The 19564-nt window shown below is 39.0% G+C and overlaps 1 protein-coding gene across 4 annotated transcripts in view; it reads right to left on the reverse strand.

The window, feature by feature from the left end:
• ASXL3 (ASXL transcriptional regulator 3) overlaps positions 1-19564 on the reverse strand; it is a 192274-nt gene that overhangs the window by 157368 nt on the left and 15342 nt on the right. For 2 of the 4 annotated variants that reach the window (XM_061399650.1, XM_061399649.1), the window contains exon 1: positions 1127-1210. Coding sequence is in view for 2 of the 4 variants with exons in the window: in XM_061399647.1 (XP_061255631.1) it covers positions 1127-1209 (83 nt within the window). In the remaining 2 variants the exon portion in view is untranslated. Of the gene's footprint in view, positions 1-1126; positions 1211-3332; positions 4591-19564 lie in introns of those variants that run through there. The other 2 variants (XM_061399648.1, XM_061399647.1) reach the window with 2 other exon arrangements.

A 19564-nucleotide genomic window follows, 5' to 3' on the forward strand; every position in this document is an offset into this window, starting at 1 on the left:
TAACTCAGCGGATTAAATTTTCACCAGGCTGAGACCACTGTCTTGTCAATGACTTACAGGTAGGCAACATTATACAATTAAAAAAAATTTAGTTTATGTAACATGAATGAGTAGATACACATATGATAGCTCTATGGTTATTTTACCTTATAACAAATTGCTTTCTTCTCTTTGAGTAATATCATTTATACGGCCCTAAACTACTGGATAAAGCCAACACTGTAAAATTCATAACTAAACAAAAATAAAGGATAACCACAGATAAAGAAAATGTAGTTGACATCCATTCAATAAAATATTATTTGGCAACAAAAAGAAATGAAGTACTGATTCATGGTACCATATGGGTGGACCCTGAAAACATGATGCTAAATGAAGCCAGCCACAAAAGGCTATAGAGTGTATAATTCCAATTATACAAAATGTCCAGGATAGGCAAATCCACAGACTGTAGTACATGAGTGATTGCCAGGGGCTGGGGAGAATAGGGAATTGGGAGTGATTGCTAATGGGTATGGGGTTCACTTAGGGTGGTGAAAATGTTCTAAAATTAAACAGCGGTAATGACTGCACAGTTTGGGGGAATGTTCTGAAAACGAACAAATTGTACATTTTCAAAGGGCAAATGTTATGATATATGACTATCTCAATAAAACTGTTTTTTTTTAAAAAGACTCAATAATTTATCCAAGTAGAGTAATTCTAAATATAAGAGGACTAAATTTTCAACCACGTTCACTGGCAATTTGAATTTTCTCAGAGTGAGCTCATCTTACATCCTGGAGTCTATCTGTGAAGACTGTAAAACGTTTCTCTTTCAGTAGTCACTTTCAGAAACAAAAGTCTTCTCTTACGAGAGAGATGAGTAACTCCAATTATAGGCAAATTCACACAGTGCTGCTCCTTGTTAATGAAGTACATTCTCTATCAGTCTGATTTATTAAGTGAACAAGTAGTTCCAAGGAAATCTTGGGTCACTCAAATATTTGGCAGTCACCAAAGAATCTGCAGGTAGCTACTTAATTCGCAATCAACTACATCATCAAAAGCTACATACATCTGTTGCTTTGCAATCAGTAGCAACTGTTAATCAAAGAAAACAGAAAATGTAAATACGAATACTGACCTTGTTTCTTTTAACCCTTCTTTCTGAATGACTTCCAATATCTGCTTTGCTGTCATTGGTGAGTTGGGATGTTTTTCTAGTGCCTAAAAAATAAAGACAGACATAAGACTTCTAGATTACTGCATAGAAACATACAAGATGCAAATGTGTGTGAATCATGCAAATTTTAAAGGGGAAGGGGCTATTATGCCAAAATCAGGTTACGTGATACATGTCAGGTGTGCAAGTGATAGGATATAATTTTTTCCCGGACATTTATGGCAATTTCTGCAACATACAGGGGCCATTCTGCAAAAATGTCACAAAGGCATACACCACAAAAAAAGTAATGTGAAACCTGAAAACACCGAGTTAGTAAATGTATATAATTTCCTTTATTTAAAATTGCTAACATTTTATTGTTAAAGTCATGTGTTCAGGCTGTTAAAATGTTTCCTAAATTTCTAAAAGCTTGGAAACATGAGCCTGAATACCATCAACAGCAGAGAACAAAGCACTAGTCAGAAATAACCTCACTGGATTCATAGTGTGATCAACTTCTTCTGTATTAAAAAACAACAAAAACCCTTCGTGGCCCAAATGGAGAGAAAGCACACAGAAACCCAAGTATCCCATTACAGTGTGTCTTCCAGTTCAGCTCAGTTTCCTTTCATTTGCCTTTTCCAATTCATTTCAAGTAAACCCCCTTCCTCTTCCGGTTCAGCCCATCTCAGCTTTATGAACTGAGTCCTATTTTCCTTCTCTCCCCATCTGTCCTACTTATTTTTGAGCGGAGGGGATATTTTGAACAAAGTATGGGAAATAACATGGGACACAGTTAATTACTTCCACGGGCATTAGACCACCAGTCCTAGCAATCAAGGCTCTTTATTTACCCCGGGACTGAACTACACGTAGTGAAAGCAGTAAGCAATGGTCCCCACACGACTCACGAACAAGGGCTGTGAGGACCACATCCAGTACAAGAAAACAAGTCTGCACATATCCTCACAACGACTTCTTCCAAGGGTAGATGACACCTATTGCATTAGCCAAAAAGTTCATTTGCGTTTTTCTAGAACATCTTATGGAAAAACCCAAATGAACCTTTTGGCCAACCCAATACTTAAATTTTCTGTACAGGAGTCTGTGCACAAGTCATGGCCCCATGCAACTTTATGATTCTAGAGTCCTAATTTATGACTACTATGATTATCAGACCAGAATTATCATAATAATTGAGAATTAATTGAGAAGTTTGTAGGCAAATTTTAAATTGAAAAGGCTTCCAAATACATTCAAAAGAGCTCTGTGATCTCTTCTACTATCAATGGCTAAATTTCAAAGAGGTCACTGGCAAGGCTTCTGCTCCTTGGGGCTCTGTTCCTTGTGGTTATCTAGTGAACTATCCACAGCCTGCCCTTCCTCACCATTAAGGCCACTTTTCTGTTCTCGCCTCTATTTCCCAGAAAATGTCCCCGGTTTTCCCGGTCTGATCAGTCCCTTAGTTGCAGATGGCAATTCTTTAAAGAACATCGAAAACATGCTACACTGGAAAGAGCGTAGCAACAAGTATGTCAACAGGAAAGAAGGAAAACTGTCTCCAGAGAGGAGACTATTGGGAGGGATGGACTGAAGACTATCAAAGGGCGGGGGGGAGAAACATAGGCACAGCTGTACAGGGAAGAGGACAAAAGTGCAAAAATATTGGTTTAAAAAAGGCAAGAAGGAAACTGCATGAAAGAGCTGAAAAGGGGGAAAGATTAGGTTACAAAGAAAGGCAGGAAAGATACAGACATGAAAACAAAAAAGCCAACAGAATTTTTGAAATAAAAAGAACCGTCAGTATTGTAGAACAGTTCATACTCATGAGTTACTGAAAGGCGATGCTGTGGTCACGTGGACTAGATACAGGGTGGGCATCACCCCCAAGGACAGGCAATGCTGGGAACAATGGTCTCTCATAGCAGGTATGGGCAGAAGGTCAATAGACACACACATACATGAGTAAGCAAGCAAGGAAGAGGGAAACTGGAAGGGAGAGACACGGGATGGCAGAAAAGAGAGCGGGCACAGAAAAAAGGGGAGAAAGGAGGCATATTGAGCTGAACTGGGCATGTCCTAAAGGCAAACTGATTAAATCCAGAAAGGGCAGAAGAGGAAACTCCAGCGTACCGGGTAAGGTTTTCATGGAAAGTTGGGTACACTCGAAAGTGGGGTTACTCACTGTGGAGGACTCCCTGTTTCTCTTCCTGAGTACAGGCCCCTCAGCACACCTTGGCAGCTCCTCCCAGCAATTGAGAGAATTTGGATAGCCCTGTCCCCTTCTCTATGACATCACATCCTACTCTACAAAGGAAGTAAAAGTGCGAAGAATTACATCGCGAAGTGGATGAGAGGCAGGAAGGAAATGCTGAAGCCACCCAGAACACCAGAAGCCACCCTCAGTTCCTGCAAGCCAGAGAAAGGGGACAGAGCAGGAAAGGGTCCTGGGTGTGAACAGGCTTCACTGAACTAGCTGTGGGAGCATTCAAAGAACAAGATAGAAATTACTTTCATGGAACAATAACATGGATAGCACTGAAATAACATGACACATGGCAGAGACATGAATCAGACTAGCAGGCAGCCATACTCAAACACAACAGAGGGAAGAAGCCACAGTCAGAGGGAAACTACAGCCCCCAACGTTAGACTGAGGAAGCACCCACACATGCCAGGAATCAATGTCTTGGCTATGCAGTGTTTCCTAAGTCCTGAAAAATTATTCTTCCTGGATTACCTTTCTTGACATATTCAAATACAACTAGCATTTGAAAATGTCTTCCTGGTTATGTAACACTTAATCTGAATTTAACATATTCTTCCAATCGTTTTCCACCTTGTACCTACCCCTTAGAAACAGGGGTCAAGGATGCAATAGAGCAGTGAAGAGAGTGGGATTCTATACAATTTTTAAGATTATGTATCATAATAAGATTAGTAAGAGGGCCAATAAATACTTCAGATAATCAAAACAGGTTCAAACTGTCTTGGGCAATAACAATACAATTATGACAAAATATAGAGATTCCAATTTTAGAGTTCACCATGGATAATGATAATTTTAAAAGTTTTGTTTTCTGATTGAAAAAAATGGAAAAATGCAAATTCATACCTGTATTATAGAAAACAAAATGCACTAGTAAGTTTACGACCAAAAATAATTTCCCAAAGAATACACTGAATGTAATGTTCTTAGAATATTATTGAGTCAAAGGATATGAGCTTGGTCATGTCTCTTGATACACTGCCAACTGTTTGAAAAATATTTTAACAATTTATACTCTCACCAAGCAGAACTGAACCTGCCTCTCTCCACAACTTTGCCAGGATTAAATATTATCTTTTTCACAATATTTGCCAACTTGGTGGGTCAAATAAGTTGTAATTCATTGTTACTCTAATTATACTTTTGTAAATACTAAGGAGAACAAAGTTTTTTTTCAAATGAATACCATATGGGATATCTCTTTCTTACTAATGTGTAAAAAGCTATTTATAGATTAAAATAATATTCATTATTGGGCATGTTAATAACAGATTTGTATTCTTTATGTTACTTATTTTTGGATATTTATGAAGACACATAAAGTATTCTATTTTCACATAACTACTTATGTGACTTTTCCATTGTGGCTTTACCTGCTCTTATGCTTAGACATTCCTTTTATCCAGAGAGTAGGTAATTATCTACAAATATTTCTTGTATTCTATGCTTTTATTTTTAATCCCTTCAATCAATCCAGAATGCATCTGTTTGCAGCCTTGTGAAGAATTAACTTAAGCCCCCACCTATTATTAATATAGGTCAAGATTCCCCAACACAATTTGTTTCATAAGCCAGTTTCTGGTTTATGGTTAGTGAGGCATCTTCTGCCATATATTACAATTAGGGCGATGAAAACGCTTCTGGATGTGAAAACAACATAACAATGTGGAAACCCAATATAAAAGGCACAGATGGTCAGGAATCTGCCTGCAATGCAGGAGCTTTGGGTTCGATCCCTAGATAGGAAGGATTCCCCTAGAGAAGGAAATGGCTACCCATCCCAGTATTCTTGCCTGAAAAATCCCATGGACAGAGGAGCCTGGTGAACTACAGTTCATGGGGTCGCATAGAGTCAGATAGGACTGAAGGGACTTCACACGCAAAGTAGTGATGAGAGTGCTCAGAACCCCCAGCACTTATTCCCTCTAATGGCCAAAGGCACTTCTGGGAATTTTCAGGGTCTCTGAAATGAACTGCAAACCACTGTCCCTGGGGCTCACCCAGAGTTCCTGCTATGTTCCCCTGTGAAGTGAAGTGAAAGTCGCTCAGTCGTGTCTGACTCTTTGTGACCCCAAGGATGTACAGTCCATGGAATTTCTCTCCAGGCCAGACTGAGGGGAATCCAGGTCAAACCCAGTTCTCCGGAATTGCAGGCGGATTCTTTATCAGCTGAGCCACAAGGGAAGCCCAAGAAGACTGGATTGGGTAGACTATCCCTTCTCCAGGGGACCTTCCCAACCCAGGAATCGAACCGGGTGTGTTGTATTGGGGGCAGATTCTTTACCAACTGAGCTATCAGGGAAGCCCCTATGTTGCCCTGACTTCCAGTCAATTCCTGTGCCAGCACCACCCTGTTTAAATTGCTGTGACATTACAATACACTTCACTCTCTGGATAGGACATGGCTCTCATTATTCCTTCCTAAATTTTTCATTGCTCACTTCTTTACATTTCTAAATGAAACTTAGATTGGAATTAAATGAGACATTCTAATTAAACTTTCAGGAAATGTACACACATTGTTCCATGTTTGAGTTTTATTTTATAAACTGTAATAGGCTTTTTATTAAGTGCTTTATATTTTGGGTTGCAACTCTGAATATACTTTTTCATAAAATATTCTCACATTTTACTGCTACACACAAAAGCCACTGAGCTGTGATAATTATTATCTATATGAACAGCTAATTGAATTCTTAATAGTTCTAATAGCATAGAAGTATAAAATCACATTTTCTACAAAAACTATGAATTGTGTCTCCTTTCCAATAGTTCTGTTTTCTTTTTCCTACATTATTTACTTTGGCTAAAAAATGATCTTTTCTAGTCCCTTTCAAAAATTTTCTTGCTGAAAATGGAGCTGTTTTATAATTTATTTCCTCAAAAACAAGCCCCTAAAACTGCCATTTCCCAAAGAAAATCTGTAGCTAGAATTATTAGCTGAGAGAAGGCTGCCAAGAGAAGGCTGTAATTAGAAACCTTTGGCCAGATATCACTGTCTCTTCTATACAAATCAGAGTCTGTCACAGTGTTCAATCTTTACATAAAATGCCCTTTCTTTCTTTCTAAAACAAATTGCTCTCCCGTGTTAGAGCTACATTTGTGATTCCACTTGACTCTGTCTCCCTAAGAGTTGGATCTTACGCCTCTCATACTTCCTTCTCATGTACTAAAGTCCTTTCAATTTTCAACTATCTTCTGTCTCCTGCATTGCTACTCCCAACAGGCTGCAGACTCAGCACTGCTCAAACCAAAGTAGACTTTCCATGTGTTCCAAGGACACAAAACACACATACTCTCAATGGCCTCCCTCACAATGGATTCCCTTGCATTTTCCAGAGGGCATGAACAGATGTGCAGAACTGGTCAACAACCTACTGGATGTCAGCTCCCTTACCAATGTGACTAATTTATATCAGCCTGTATGCATGCATGCTAAGTCACTTCACTTGTGGTTGACTGTTTGCGATCCCATGGACTGCAGCCCACCACTCTTGTCTACTGGAGTGGGTTGCCATAGCCTCCTCCAGAGAATCTTCCTGACCCAGGGATCAAACCCATGTTTCTTATATCTCCTGCATTGGCAGACAGGTTCTTTACCACTAGTGCCACCTGGGAAGCCCAACTACATTAGAGCTTATCTCAAAGACATGTACATTTATGCAACTTTGAGACACGACAGACAAGAGTCTATCTCAGACTGCTCTTCCCCAGATTTCTACATGCCCCATATGAAGAGAAAAAAAAAATCTGCAAAAAAAGATAGCAATATAGAAAGAGAAGGAAAGGGATGTTGGCTGAATCACTGAGGACACAGGCCATGCTAAGAATGATTTCTGTTTTAGGTTCATTCTTTCAGCACGTACGGTCCAGGAATACCACACATCAAACATTTTAAAGCTTACCCAGAAAAGTCATTTCCAGTACCCTAAGATAAACTGACTCATTCGAAAAGACCCTAATGCTGGCAAAGATTGAAGGCAAGAGGAGAAGGGGACGACAGAGAATGAGATAGCTGGATGGCATCACTGACTCAATGGACATGAGTTTGAGCAAGCTTCAGGAGTTGGTGATAGACAGCGAAGCCTGGCGTGCTGCAGTCCATGGGGTCCCAAAGAGTCAGATATGACTGAGCAACTGAACTGAAGATAAACATATTAGACCAATGTTCATCTAAAGGTAAAAGATTTGGTCCTTCAGGCCCTGAAAAAAAATTTCTGAGCTTATTTATTTAACTGTGCAATAAATGACTTCTACAATTTATTAATACAGTCACAGTGATGATACAGGTTTAAATCTTTCTCAAACATTAAAGTATTTTCCCTTAAATCATATTGACAGTTCATTAAAACGTTTAGCTATTTAACGTCTTATGTATTCAGTAAATGAATCAGAGGTTATAACAATAAACCATTATATAGCTCTCTACAATCAAAGAGTGTTTGCTTACAACATATATTATTTCATTTGCTTATATATGAGATATATACATATATATATATAAAATTTGACCCTGACACCTCAGTGAAATGCGTAGGAGAGACAGGATTAACTTCCTCTGAAATGTACTAAGGTGAGGTAATTAGTCCAAGGTCATAAAGCTACTTTGTAGGACAGGACTTGCACACATGATAATATTGATGATGACAATGTTTAAATACAATAAAAGCAGCAAATATATATTAGACACCTCATCCCTGCTAAGTCTCCAGAGGTTTTACTTGTATTACAATAGACTCCTGGATTCATATATTTCAGTTCAGTCACTCAGTCATGTCCCACGCTTTGTGACCCCATGGACTGCAGCATGCCAGGCTTCTCTGTCCATCACCAACTCCCGGAGCTTACTCAAGGTCATGTCCATCAAGTCGGCGATGCCACCCAACCATCTCATCCTCCGTCTTCCCCTTCTCCTCCTGCCTTCATGTATTTAATATTCCCTATTTCCACTCTTCTTGAGAAACCTCAAAGGTCCATGTCATTTTGATGAGACATGAATTTGAATGGCTGGTAGTATTCAGATAAGAAAATGAATCACATAAAAAGTGATAGTACCTTGCCCAGCGCCCAATATCTATACCTCAATGAGGTGGTTTTCACTTCTAACATATGTGGTTACTAGTTAAGGGTATAAAAAATAATACTCTGTTGTTCAGTCGCTAAGTCATGTCTGACTCTTTGCAACTCCATGGTCTGTAGCCCACCGGCTTCTTTGTGCATGGGATTTCCCAGGCAAGAATACTGGAGAGGGCTGCTGTTTCCTTCTCCAGGAGATCTTCCTGACCCAGGGATCGAACCTGTGACTCTTGCATCTCCTGCATTGGCAGATGGATTCTTTACCACTGAGCCACCAGGGAAGCCCCAAAGATGACACCCACAATTTTTCTACTCTACTTGCCTGCATTTTATGGGGAAATCACATGCTGTAGTAGTATCTGTGAATGTGTGACTTAAAAGATGCAAAATTTTGTTATAAAAGCTTTGAGAGTCAGGCCAACTTCACCTAGAAGAAAAGGTGTCCAAGAAGATGAAGAGTCCCTGAGACCTGGCAGTAGGAAGTCAATGGGTCTAGCCAAGAGAAGTCTGCTCCTTCTACTAAGTTAAATTGCTTCTCGTCTTGAGCACAAGGCTCTCATAGAAACCGTGGGCCTGGAGTCAAGACATTATACGCACCATCCAGCTCATCATCCCCCTCTCAGCAATCTCCCACTTCAGAACAAATCAGGTATTTCCTTGAACTCTCAGATAACGGTTTAACCTGTACTTTCCCATGGCAGCGCCTGTCACAGCTGTCCTTAATTAGCATTATCTGTTTAATGATATTCTTCCAGCGACACTGCAAGGCTCGTGCGATCGAAGACCTTGATCCTCATTCACGTCTGTAGCATCAGATTAGAGCACCATTAAGCAGGCTTCGATGGAGACCAAGTTAGTTTTGAGTTGCTGCACATTAGGAATTTTGATAGCATAACAAGGAAGTCAGATAAACCAGGAACTGCTGCTCACTAGCTGAGTGATCTTGGATATTTAACCTCCTTGAACTCAGTTTCTTCATTTTCTCCTTTAGAAAAATTTTGTGAGGACTAAATGGGAGCTTGAGTGTAAAGCACTGATTATTTCCGGATGCCAAATGACTGCCTACTGCAACATGTGTTAGTAAACATTAGCTAAATACTATTGGCTGGGAAAAATGCCTCCTTTGAGCACAGCCTAGAAACATGAATCTTTTCAACACAAAGAAGGGAGCTACAGAAACATAATAATAATAATAATAATGGACATTAGGTGGAGTCTTTCTTTGCAATTTCCTGCCTAAGCTGCACTAGGGTTTCTACAAATCAGGTTAGACACATATCACCAACCCCATCCCCGATCATGGTCAACTTTATTCCCTGTGGATTCAGATGTAAACCTGCACCACCCCGTATCTGCTTTCACCAACCCGAAGTCTTCCTCCCGGTGTTTAACAAGAGGGATTATCCACTAAGGCACTCTTTCAGACACTGCTCTCTTATCTAGGAAGAAAAGCACCCTGTGGGGACGAATTATCCAGTTGTGTTTGTGTTACAAATCAAGCAAAAATAGAGAATACCAGAAGCGGCAACTTACTTCCAACAACATATACTTAAAGATGAACTTTCTTGCAATTACGATCTATAGAATGTCCATCAGAAGGAAATTCTTACAGTAAAATTATTTTGGTGGCTCAGCCTCCTAAAACCTGAGCAGGGCTCAGAGTACAGAGACAGTTTTCTGAAGCCTGGAACAGTTCAGACAGTGACCACTACCTAAATCTGCAGGTAAAATTCTATGCAACTGAGAGATGACTTCTAATTTCCTGGGGGATTTTGGCAAGCTTGCTCTACCTCAGTAATTTTCTAAGCTTGACAAACAGTTGACATTCCTTTGACACATAGAAAGAAAACACTAGTGACAGACCTGGAATTTCCACAATGTTCCAAAAAATGTAAAAGAAAAACATTAATCATTATTTAAATGAAGATACATATGAAACCTGTCTTAAAAAGTCAGACATCTCTTTAATGAAGAAGAAATACTCTTATACCACAGAAATGTGCAGATGGCCTATTCAGAACCTACTGATTATTACAATGTTTCTTCTGTGTACCAAGCAAAAATTATGCTTTCCTATTACTTCTGCTATGTAGCCCTGGTTTTTGCCTTTGAATGTGACAAATATTTAATATTCAATTACAACCACCTGGCTACCACGGAAGCCTAAAGTAAGGTAATTGTGTTACATGAATTTCTAAAATGGGATCCAATAATTTATTCACATGATATAATGCAACCTGTTTGAAAACACTATTAGGGGCCCAGCCTCCCTTTGGTTGTTCAGTCACTAAGTTGTGTCCAATTCTTTTGCAACCCCATAGACTGTAGCCCACCAGGCTCCCCTCTCCATGGAACTTCCCAGGCAAGAACACTGGAGTGGGTTCCCATTTCCTTCTCCAGGGGATCTTCCTGACCCAGAGATCGAGCCCAGGTCTCCCGAGTTGGCAGGTGCATGCTTTGCCACTGAGTCACCAGGAAAGTCCCAGCCTTTTATTTTCAGGCTAATGGATCCTTGGTTTCTTACATCCATCCTCACATAAAATAGCTTGCAGCTGCTAAGTCACTTCAGTCGTGTCCGACTCTGTGCGACCCCATAGACGGCAGCCCACCAGGCTCTGCTGTCCCTGGGATTCTCCAGGCAAGAACACTGGAGTGGGTTGCCATTTCCTTCTCCAATGCATGGAAGTGAAAAATGAAAGTCAAGTTGCTCAGTCGTGTCAGACCCTTAGCAACCCCATGGACTGCAGCCTTCCAGGCTCCTCCATCCATGGGATTTTCCAGGCAAGAGTACTGGAGTGGGGTGCCATTGCCTCTCCGAAATAGCTTGTAGACTACCTCCCAAATCATCCTTCCTTGAATATTCTTGAATTTGCTAATGTCATCCGTAATTCACATCTTTAAGAACTATCCTAATTAAAGCAAATTAGTTAAATACCATTGATAAATATTCCAAATGTAGTTTGACTGAAACATAATCTGTATAGTAAACCTATTACTTCCATTTCTCTAGCTCATATAATTACATTAATACAATCTAACAGAACACTTGCTCTTTTTCAGCAGTCCTCACACTGTCAATCAACGAAAACTTCCAGATCGTTCAACATTTGCTTCTGAAACCACATGCGTAATTCTGTGGTATATTTTCCAAACTCGCCAGACAGAAACGTATCTTTATGCACTAGTGTTTGTTTCAATCCATTTTTGCAGGCTCTGAAATCCTATTATCCTCTAATATATGATTATTTAAGGTAACAGGTAAATTTTGCTTTATCCACAAATTGGAGAAATATTTATCTGAGTTAAATTTCATCTTTTTAGGTGCAGGTGGTTCGTCCAAGCTTCCAAACTTCTTTTGGAATCATTATTCCCTTGTCCAACTGTTCAGTTTCCCTTTTTATTTTGTGATATCCACACATGTGACAAGCATGATTTGACGGATTCCTCCAAGTTATTCCTGACAGGAGAATAATGCAAGGAAAAACAAAGCCACAAACCATGTGGTTGCCACTGGGATCTCCTTTCAAAATGATACTGATGAGCCAATCAGTATAATTTGTCTATAGAAGCTCAATCTGCTAAAAAATCATTTAATTATACTATCGCCCAGTTCATATTTGCCCATCAGTTTTAAAAGAGTCCCACAAGAGAATACGTCAAATGACTGGCTGAAATTTCGCTCCACCAGGCGCATCCTCCTGCTGTATGTCTAATAATCCTATCAAAAATAAATTAATTTAGTTTGACATGAATTAACTTAGAGAATCCATAATGCCTTCCAGGGATCACTACTTCCATTTCTGTTTAATAATGCTCTGTAGAATTTTACTGAGAGTTGAGATAAAGCCCTACAGTCTGTAATTTCAACAAGTTTTTCTTGTTCTTTTTTTATAATAATAACAATAGAAAATACCCAATAGCTACCCTGCACCAAATTCTGTTCTAACATAAACACAAGCTTACTTGATCCTCACAACCACCACTTTATCATCATGGGAAGTAGTAACAGCCTCATCTTACGAGAGGTGAGGCAACTAAAATGCAGGCGTGTTCATTTGACTCTCCCAAAGTCCCGCAGTCATGAAGTGCTTCAGCTCTTGGAAAATTACCCCCCTGCTCTCTGCGGCTTTCCCCATGGTTATGAGCAGCACCCCTGATCATATCTGCAGATTTTTCTCAGTGTCTTGTTTGTCAAGCTCATATTTTATCATTTCTTATCTCATCTAAAACATAGGATATAACCTCTCTATTACTTTATTATACGTTCTTTTTAGAAATAGGCACTAATTTAAAGAAGAAAATACAGGGAATATTTCAAAACTTCATGCCCTGTGATCAAGCTGCTGTGATTCTGACCTAGAATATGGTACTAATTCTAAGGCAGCTAAAATGTAGAGACAAACAACCAGTTAAGTCCTATTAGCTTCAGGAAAGAAACATTGGTTTGTCAGAGAAGATCAAGTTTCCTATCCCTAAACTAAGAGGATCATGTCAAGTGAAATTCATACAGAGGCACTGGGTGGTAACAGGCAGGCTCCTCAATGAGAGTTTCACAAAAGCAAACACATAACATACGTAAGTTCATATTGCTGAATCTCTCACAAAATCTAAGCATAACATAAAAATATAATGTGTGTGTGTGTGCTTAGTCGCTCAGTTGTGTCTTACTTTTTGTGACCCCATGGACTGTAGCCCACTAGGCTCCTCTGTCCATGGAAGTCTCTTGGCAAAAATACTGGAGTGGTAGCCATGCCCTTCTCCAGGGGACCTTTCAGACCCAGGGACTGAACCCAAGTCTCCTACACTGTAGGCAGATTTTTCTACTGTCTGAGCCACTAGGGAAGCTCAAAAATATAATACTTGAGACTAATTAGGTAGACAGTATTCCCAAGATCTAATATGATTAAGTTAAAGAGTATATACCCTAATGACAACTTGGAGTTTATTTATGCTTTACTACTAAAGGTAGATGGACTTTGCAGGTGGCGCTAGCAGTATGGAGCCTGCCTGCCAATGCAGGAGACATAAGTGATGTGGGTTCAGTCCCTAACTTGGGAAGATCCCCTGGAGAAGGGCATGGCAACCCACTCCAGTATTCTTGCCTGGAGAATCCCATGGACAGAGCCTGGAGGGCAATAGCCTATGGGGTTGGAAAGAGTCATACATGACTGAAGTGACTTAGCATGTACGCACTACAGATAGATGTGACAACTCTGAAAAGCAGACTTGCAGCAGTAGAATAAGATAATATGAAAATTAAGAAGCTTAATTTGTATTTTTGTCCACATGTAGGAGAATAAACACCAGTCCATATGGAAGTCTCTGGTCAAGGTCAGTGTTCTCTTCAGTATAACATTATGAAGGAGTAATCAGCTGAGACCCAAAGTTTCCTTATCTTGGGAATCCTTACAAGGTGCTCATGTTAACAATAGCAGATAGTACTTACATAATACTGGGAAGAATTTTTAATAAAAATACATGAGACGCTTTTATAAGAACCTGACTTACATTAAAATATTTCATTTTCATAGTCACCAATCAAGGTAGGTATTATTTTTCTGTACATGAGAAAACTGAGATACAGATAAATTAAATCACTTATTCCAGGCTAGTCCCAAGTAACAAGCAGAGGGGAGATTCAAACTCATGCTCCTGAACTACAAGTGTTTCACCACCACCACATGATACCTTGTAGCAAAAAGTCCAAATTTAGTTGGAGGGTAATTGAACAGTACTATGAAAATGTAAAAAGTAAGTGGTCCCATTTTTCAAATCTTTCTATCATTCTGGACTTCCTTGATAACTCAATTGGTAAAGAATCCACCTGTAATGCAGGAGACCCCGGTTCGATTCCTGGGTCGGGAAGATCCACTGGAGAAGGGATAGACTACCTACTCCAGTATTCTTGGGCTTCCCTTGTGGCTCAGCTGGTAAAGAATCTACCTGCAATGCGGGAGACCTGAGTTTGATCCCTGGCTCAGGAAGATCCCCTGGACAAGGGAAAGGCTAACCAAGAGTCCGACACGACTGAACGACTTTCACTTTCAGTCTATCGTTAGGTATTTATCATACAGAAATCCTCAGCTCATCCTGCACATTCAATAAAACATCATTCTAAAACTATTTTTTAAAAAATACAATCTAAGAGAGAGAAGGTTAAATAAATGAAGGCACATACATCCCACAAAATAATACACAGACATTGGAAGGAAAACATGTACTGATATGGAACGATATCCATGAGAAAGTGATGAGTAAAAAATATAAACAAGCTTAAAAATAATACATATAGAAGAGGCATATATACAAGTACATGTGGTGTACATACAAATACACCCACAACCCCCCCACACACACATTCACACCAGATAAAAATATTCAAACATCTAACAATTGTTACCCTAGACAGTGGCAGAAAAGCAAAAGCTGAAGGAGGAAATTTCATATTCTTAAAATATTTTTGTATTTAGAAGCACAAATTACTTTCATAATCTTTAAATTGTATATTAAGATAATCTTTATATCATAAAACATATAATGGATACATATATAATATAAATTATATAATATTTAATTTAAAATCAATTTCAAAACAAAATAAAAATGAATATTCAAACATCAGCAGACACATTTATATACCCTCTACTGTAAAGCACAGTAGAGAAAATAAAATGCAGGTATATTGAATTTTTTCCAAAGCAAAGATTATTCATCATTCAATCTGAGTCAGAATTCCTCAGTGTTATCCTTACAGACTAGCTTGAAATGACACAGCATCCAGATGCAGCTGCCAGAAGGAATTAGTTGCAGAATATATCTTGAGATAATTGTAGAAAATGACTTTGTTATATGGGATTACTTGATTCTGACCTCTTAAATGTTGAAGAATGACAAAAACAATGATGCTTGCTTTGTCACAGTTAATAGTAACTCTTCTCCTGACTGGAGCTAAACAACAGCACCATCTCCTCAATAATTCATTGATTTAACAAATATTTACTGAACACACACACACACCAAAATGAAATACAATAAAACATGCCATCATCATCTCTAGAGACACTTATCCTTTGGTTTACTATTGCTGAGGAGGGGAGGGTGGGAAGCATCAAATTCATTTAGAAATGACTTACAAAGGAGACTAACCCATGTCTTTTTTTATCTTCATTCAAAATGCTAGTTTAGTCTACATAGAAATGACCCTTCCCTATCCTATTCCAGTGATGATATTATAAGTCAGAGTCCGTGGAAGTAATTATGGTCATCATGGTATTTTGTTTCTTTTTTGGTCATTGCTTTATATCCAATTACCTGGCACATGGAAAAACTTATACCTAATGAATGAAAAAAAGATAAATAAATGGTAAGGAAGAGGTGATGTATTAGACTTCTTGTTTTGTGAACATATTACTCTCTTCTTTTGAAAAAAACTCTTCTCTACCTTGATTTTAATGGGGAACATTCTATTTCTGCAGATACTGAAGTTTTGTTGTTTAGTCACTATGTTGGATCTGACTCTCTGTGACCTCCTGGACTATAACCCATCAGGCTCCTCTGTCCATGGGTTTCTCCAGGCAAGAATACTGGAGTGGGGTTGCCATTTCCTCCTCCAGGGGATTTCCTGACCCAGGGATCAAACTCATGTCTTCTGTATCTATTGCATTGGCAGGAGGATTCTTTACCACTGAGCCACCTGGGAAGACTCTCAGTAGCAGAATACCTATTATGAAAACTTACTTCTTTTTCATTGGTAACCCCAATTCTTAACCAAATAAAACTCAGAAATTCAGAGTTAGTCCTTTGTCAGGCATGCACTTTGATCATCCACAGACAATAGTTAAAAGATTAAACAATTGTATAAAATTAGGAACTCTCCAGGCAAAGCTATAAATAATTCCCACAATAAGAAGTCTTTACCCAGAACTCAACTCTGATGAATAATAGTTAAAAGAATTTCTGAATCCCAGGCTTCAGAAACAGGGCCAACATTTAAAAATATGAAGCAGGTACACCAATATTTTAGTGATATAACCTACAGGCCTTCTATAGACCACAGGTTTCTGTGATATGTGTTTTCCTGTCTGTAAAGGAAAGCATGCATAAAAATCTACCGTAACTATTTATACTAAAAGCCAAGTCAAAGATCTCCCACCAGATTTACTGTACTCAAGTAATTAAGATATAATTAAAATATCTGCAACACAATTTACACTAAATACATTCTTGGGGCAATTACTTTAATATTCTACTTGATGTATTACCTACCTTAAAATTAGCCAAGTTTTCCAGTTTTCCATCCAACCCTCCTTTCTGGTCCTGTTTCTTAAACTAAGTGCCAGAGGAATGAAGGCCATATTTATCAGGGCACAAAGCAAACAGAACTGGTTTCAATCAGCCCATATTTGTTGATATGAGGTATAGGCTGAGTCTCTTTAAGGAGGCAATGGAACATTAAAACTTACCTTCGCCAACAAAAGATTCTTTATGAAATCAGATAGTCCCTATTTGCTTTTTAGCCTTCCTCAGTCCTGATTTTACCAGCTGAGTTTTGCATACAACCAGGCTGCAAGCTCATTATACCACAATGCCACCTTTAGATGTCAGAATGAAGAAAAATTATTAGTTCCAATATGATCAAAATATCTATCCCTTTGAAAGAAATACAAATAAGAGTTACCTATTAACCAACTCTAAATTAGTGCTTTTATGAAGTCTCAGTTAGATTTTTCCCATAAGTTGTGATTTAGCATTATTGAATTATGCCTGAATATAAATTAGGCCAGATGTTTTTCTCCTAGAGTCACTCAACTATGGGCAGTAGAAATTAGGCTCAAAAGGAATCAAATTCTCCCTGAGGAAACGATCTGCAGGAAAAGTTTTGAGAGTTCTGCTAACTACCTTGACATTCAGATTTTAAGCACTAACTACACCTGCTATCAGGTATAGAGAACCAACAGAAGAACAAACTCTGGAATATCCTAGTCAGCTGGTACAAAGGGAAGATAAACACAAAATACATCATCTCCGTATTACTGGGAAATCATATGAGAAGACCAAAGTCTACTCTGTAATCCTAACAACTCAGTCATGGCCTTGCCTATAATAATTACAATGAAGTAGCTATACTTCCATATAAAGGCCAAGAAATTTTGAAGATAAGGAATTCATTGTGAAAATCAATGTCTCCTACAGATAAATTATGCCATAATGAAAAATATAATATGTAAGGGGCTGTGCATGAACAACTCCACTGCTATTTGAGCAGATGACTGGTAGAAACATCTAGAAAATCTGGTTTTGAATTTTTGCTTCCAAGCATGGAATAGACTGGGCTGCACACTGGCAAGTTGAAGGGCTGAACAAACCTTGCTCGTCTGGTTTAAGATGCATGTGGTCAACACATTCCTTGGGTATGAAAATCTGCAGGCTCTCAAGACAAGTTTTCCTCATTTTCTCCCCCTTTTCCTACATGAAAAGGTAGGGCTCAATGGGGAGTCTGTCAGCTGTCAGGAGTTTCTCTGTGCTGTATCTAGAAAAGAGTCAAAACTGGTGGGAAACGGCCGGAGGGTGACCGAGCCCTCAATGCATGGGAAATGGAGACAGGACGCTCTGAGACAGACTGGGAAATATAATCCCTTAGTGGGGGCGCTCCTTTCCACAAGCTCTCCTCTAGGCCAAAAGAGAGAGAGAGAAAGGAAAAGAAAGAAGGAGGTGTTATTACAGTGTCTGCTTTCCTCTTCTCAATGGGGTGGAAATCTGGTCATACCTTTGCAACGTGAAGCACACTTTGTCTGGACTTGGGAACCTGAGCTTGTTGAAAATGCCCAGGTGCCCTTTTTCTATCTCTTCAACTATCTTGGAACTCAATTCCTTGTTAACAGTAATTGTTTCACTCTCTCTGGTTAGAAATCTGTCCTCTTGAGTAGACAGGTGGAAGGAAAAGCATTTTTTTTTTTAATCAAGAAAAAACATAAACAGAATTATCTTAAGAGAAAATAGAAACAAATTTTCCTTGCAATGAAAATCCTCTACTGGTTTCTGGTTTGACAAATATCAAAGATATTTTTTACAGGAGAGGGTGATTTTACAAAGCAATTTAATGGAATGAAGAAGAAAACAGGGACTTAACCTTGTTTGCTTTACTTACCTCTTAAGCATGTAATTAAGCATTTACTGTCTCATAAACAAAGGGAAAGGGTGGCCTGGAACAAAAACATCCCGTGTTGCTATCAGAACTGTATCTGTCAGGAGGCAGGGATACAAAACAGTAAAAACCAACCCCCAAATCTTGGTGGATTAAAACAAATGCTGATTCCTCACTCACATCTGTATGTCCAAGCTAGAAGCAGGGTGACTGAAATTTCATCATTACCAGCTTCTGTGATTAACACATTCAAGAAAGAAAAAAGCTGAATCAAACCCTGGCTAGAGGGAATAAGACCATGCACCTGGTAACACCTACTTCAAGGGGCAAGAGGTGCCCACCCTGTGCCAACCTACTGCCTATAATGAAAGAGCCAGTCAACCATTCATTAAAAATGAAGGAAGAAATTTAAAAATATAATTAGTAGAAAACTATCTTTTCATCTCTTTGAGTCTCTCGAACACAACTGAAAACACAGCTGACCCTTGAGCCACATTGGTTGTAACTGCACAGGTCCACTTACAGGCAGATGTTTCAACAATAAGTACTACACGATCCATAGCTGGTGGAATCCATTGATACGGAACCACAGATGAAGAGGAACTGAGGGGAGAGGGCACCAACTCTAAGTTATACAGGTTTCTGAATGTGCAGATGGTCAGTACCCCTAACCTCTGCGGTGTTCAAGGATCAAGTGCTTATTCAAAACACACAGAAAAAAAATTAAAACAAAACACTAAGTTTTATCAAAGTCCTACTATTGTTCCCTCATCATTCATTTTTCTGGATGATACCTTTAATGTGCTTCAAGTTGCTTCTTTCTGAAAAGCTGCCTATGGCTATCATCTACACCAGGAAAATAAGACACAAGTCATGAAAAGAATGGACTGGGAAAACGAGACTAATTTTTAAAGGGCCTCCTTCTCCA

The sequence above is a fragment of the Bos javanicus genome, chromosome 24 (genome assembly GCF_032452875.1).
Source record: "Bos javanicus breed banteng chromosome 24, ARS-OSU_banteng_1.0, whole genome shotgun sequence".
NCBI classification, from domain to species: domain Eukaryota; kingdom Metazoa; phylum Chordata; class Mammalia; order Artiodactyla; family Bovidae; genus Bos; species Bos javanicus.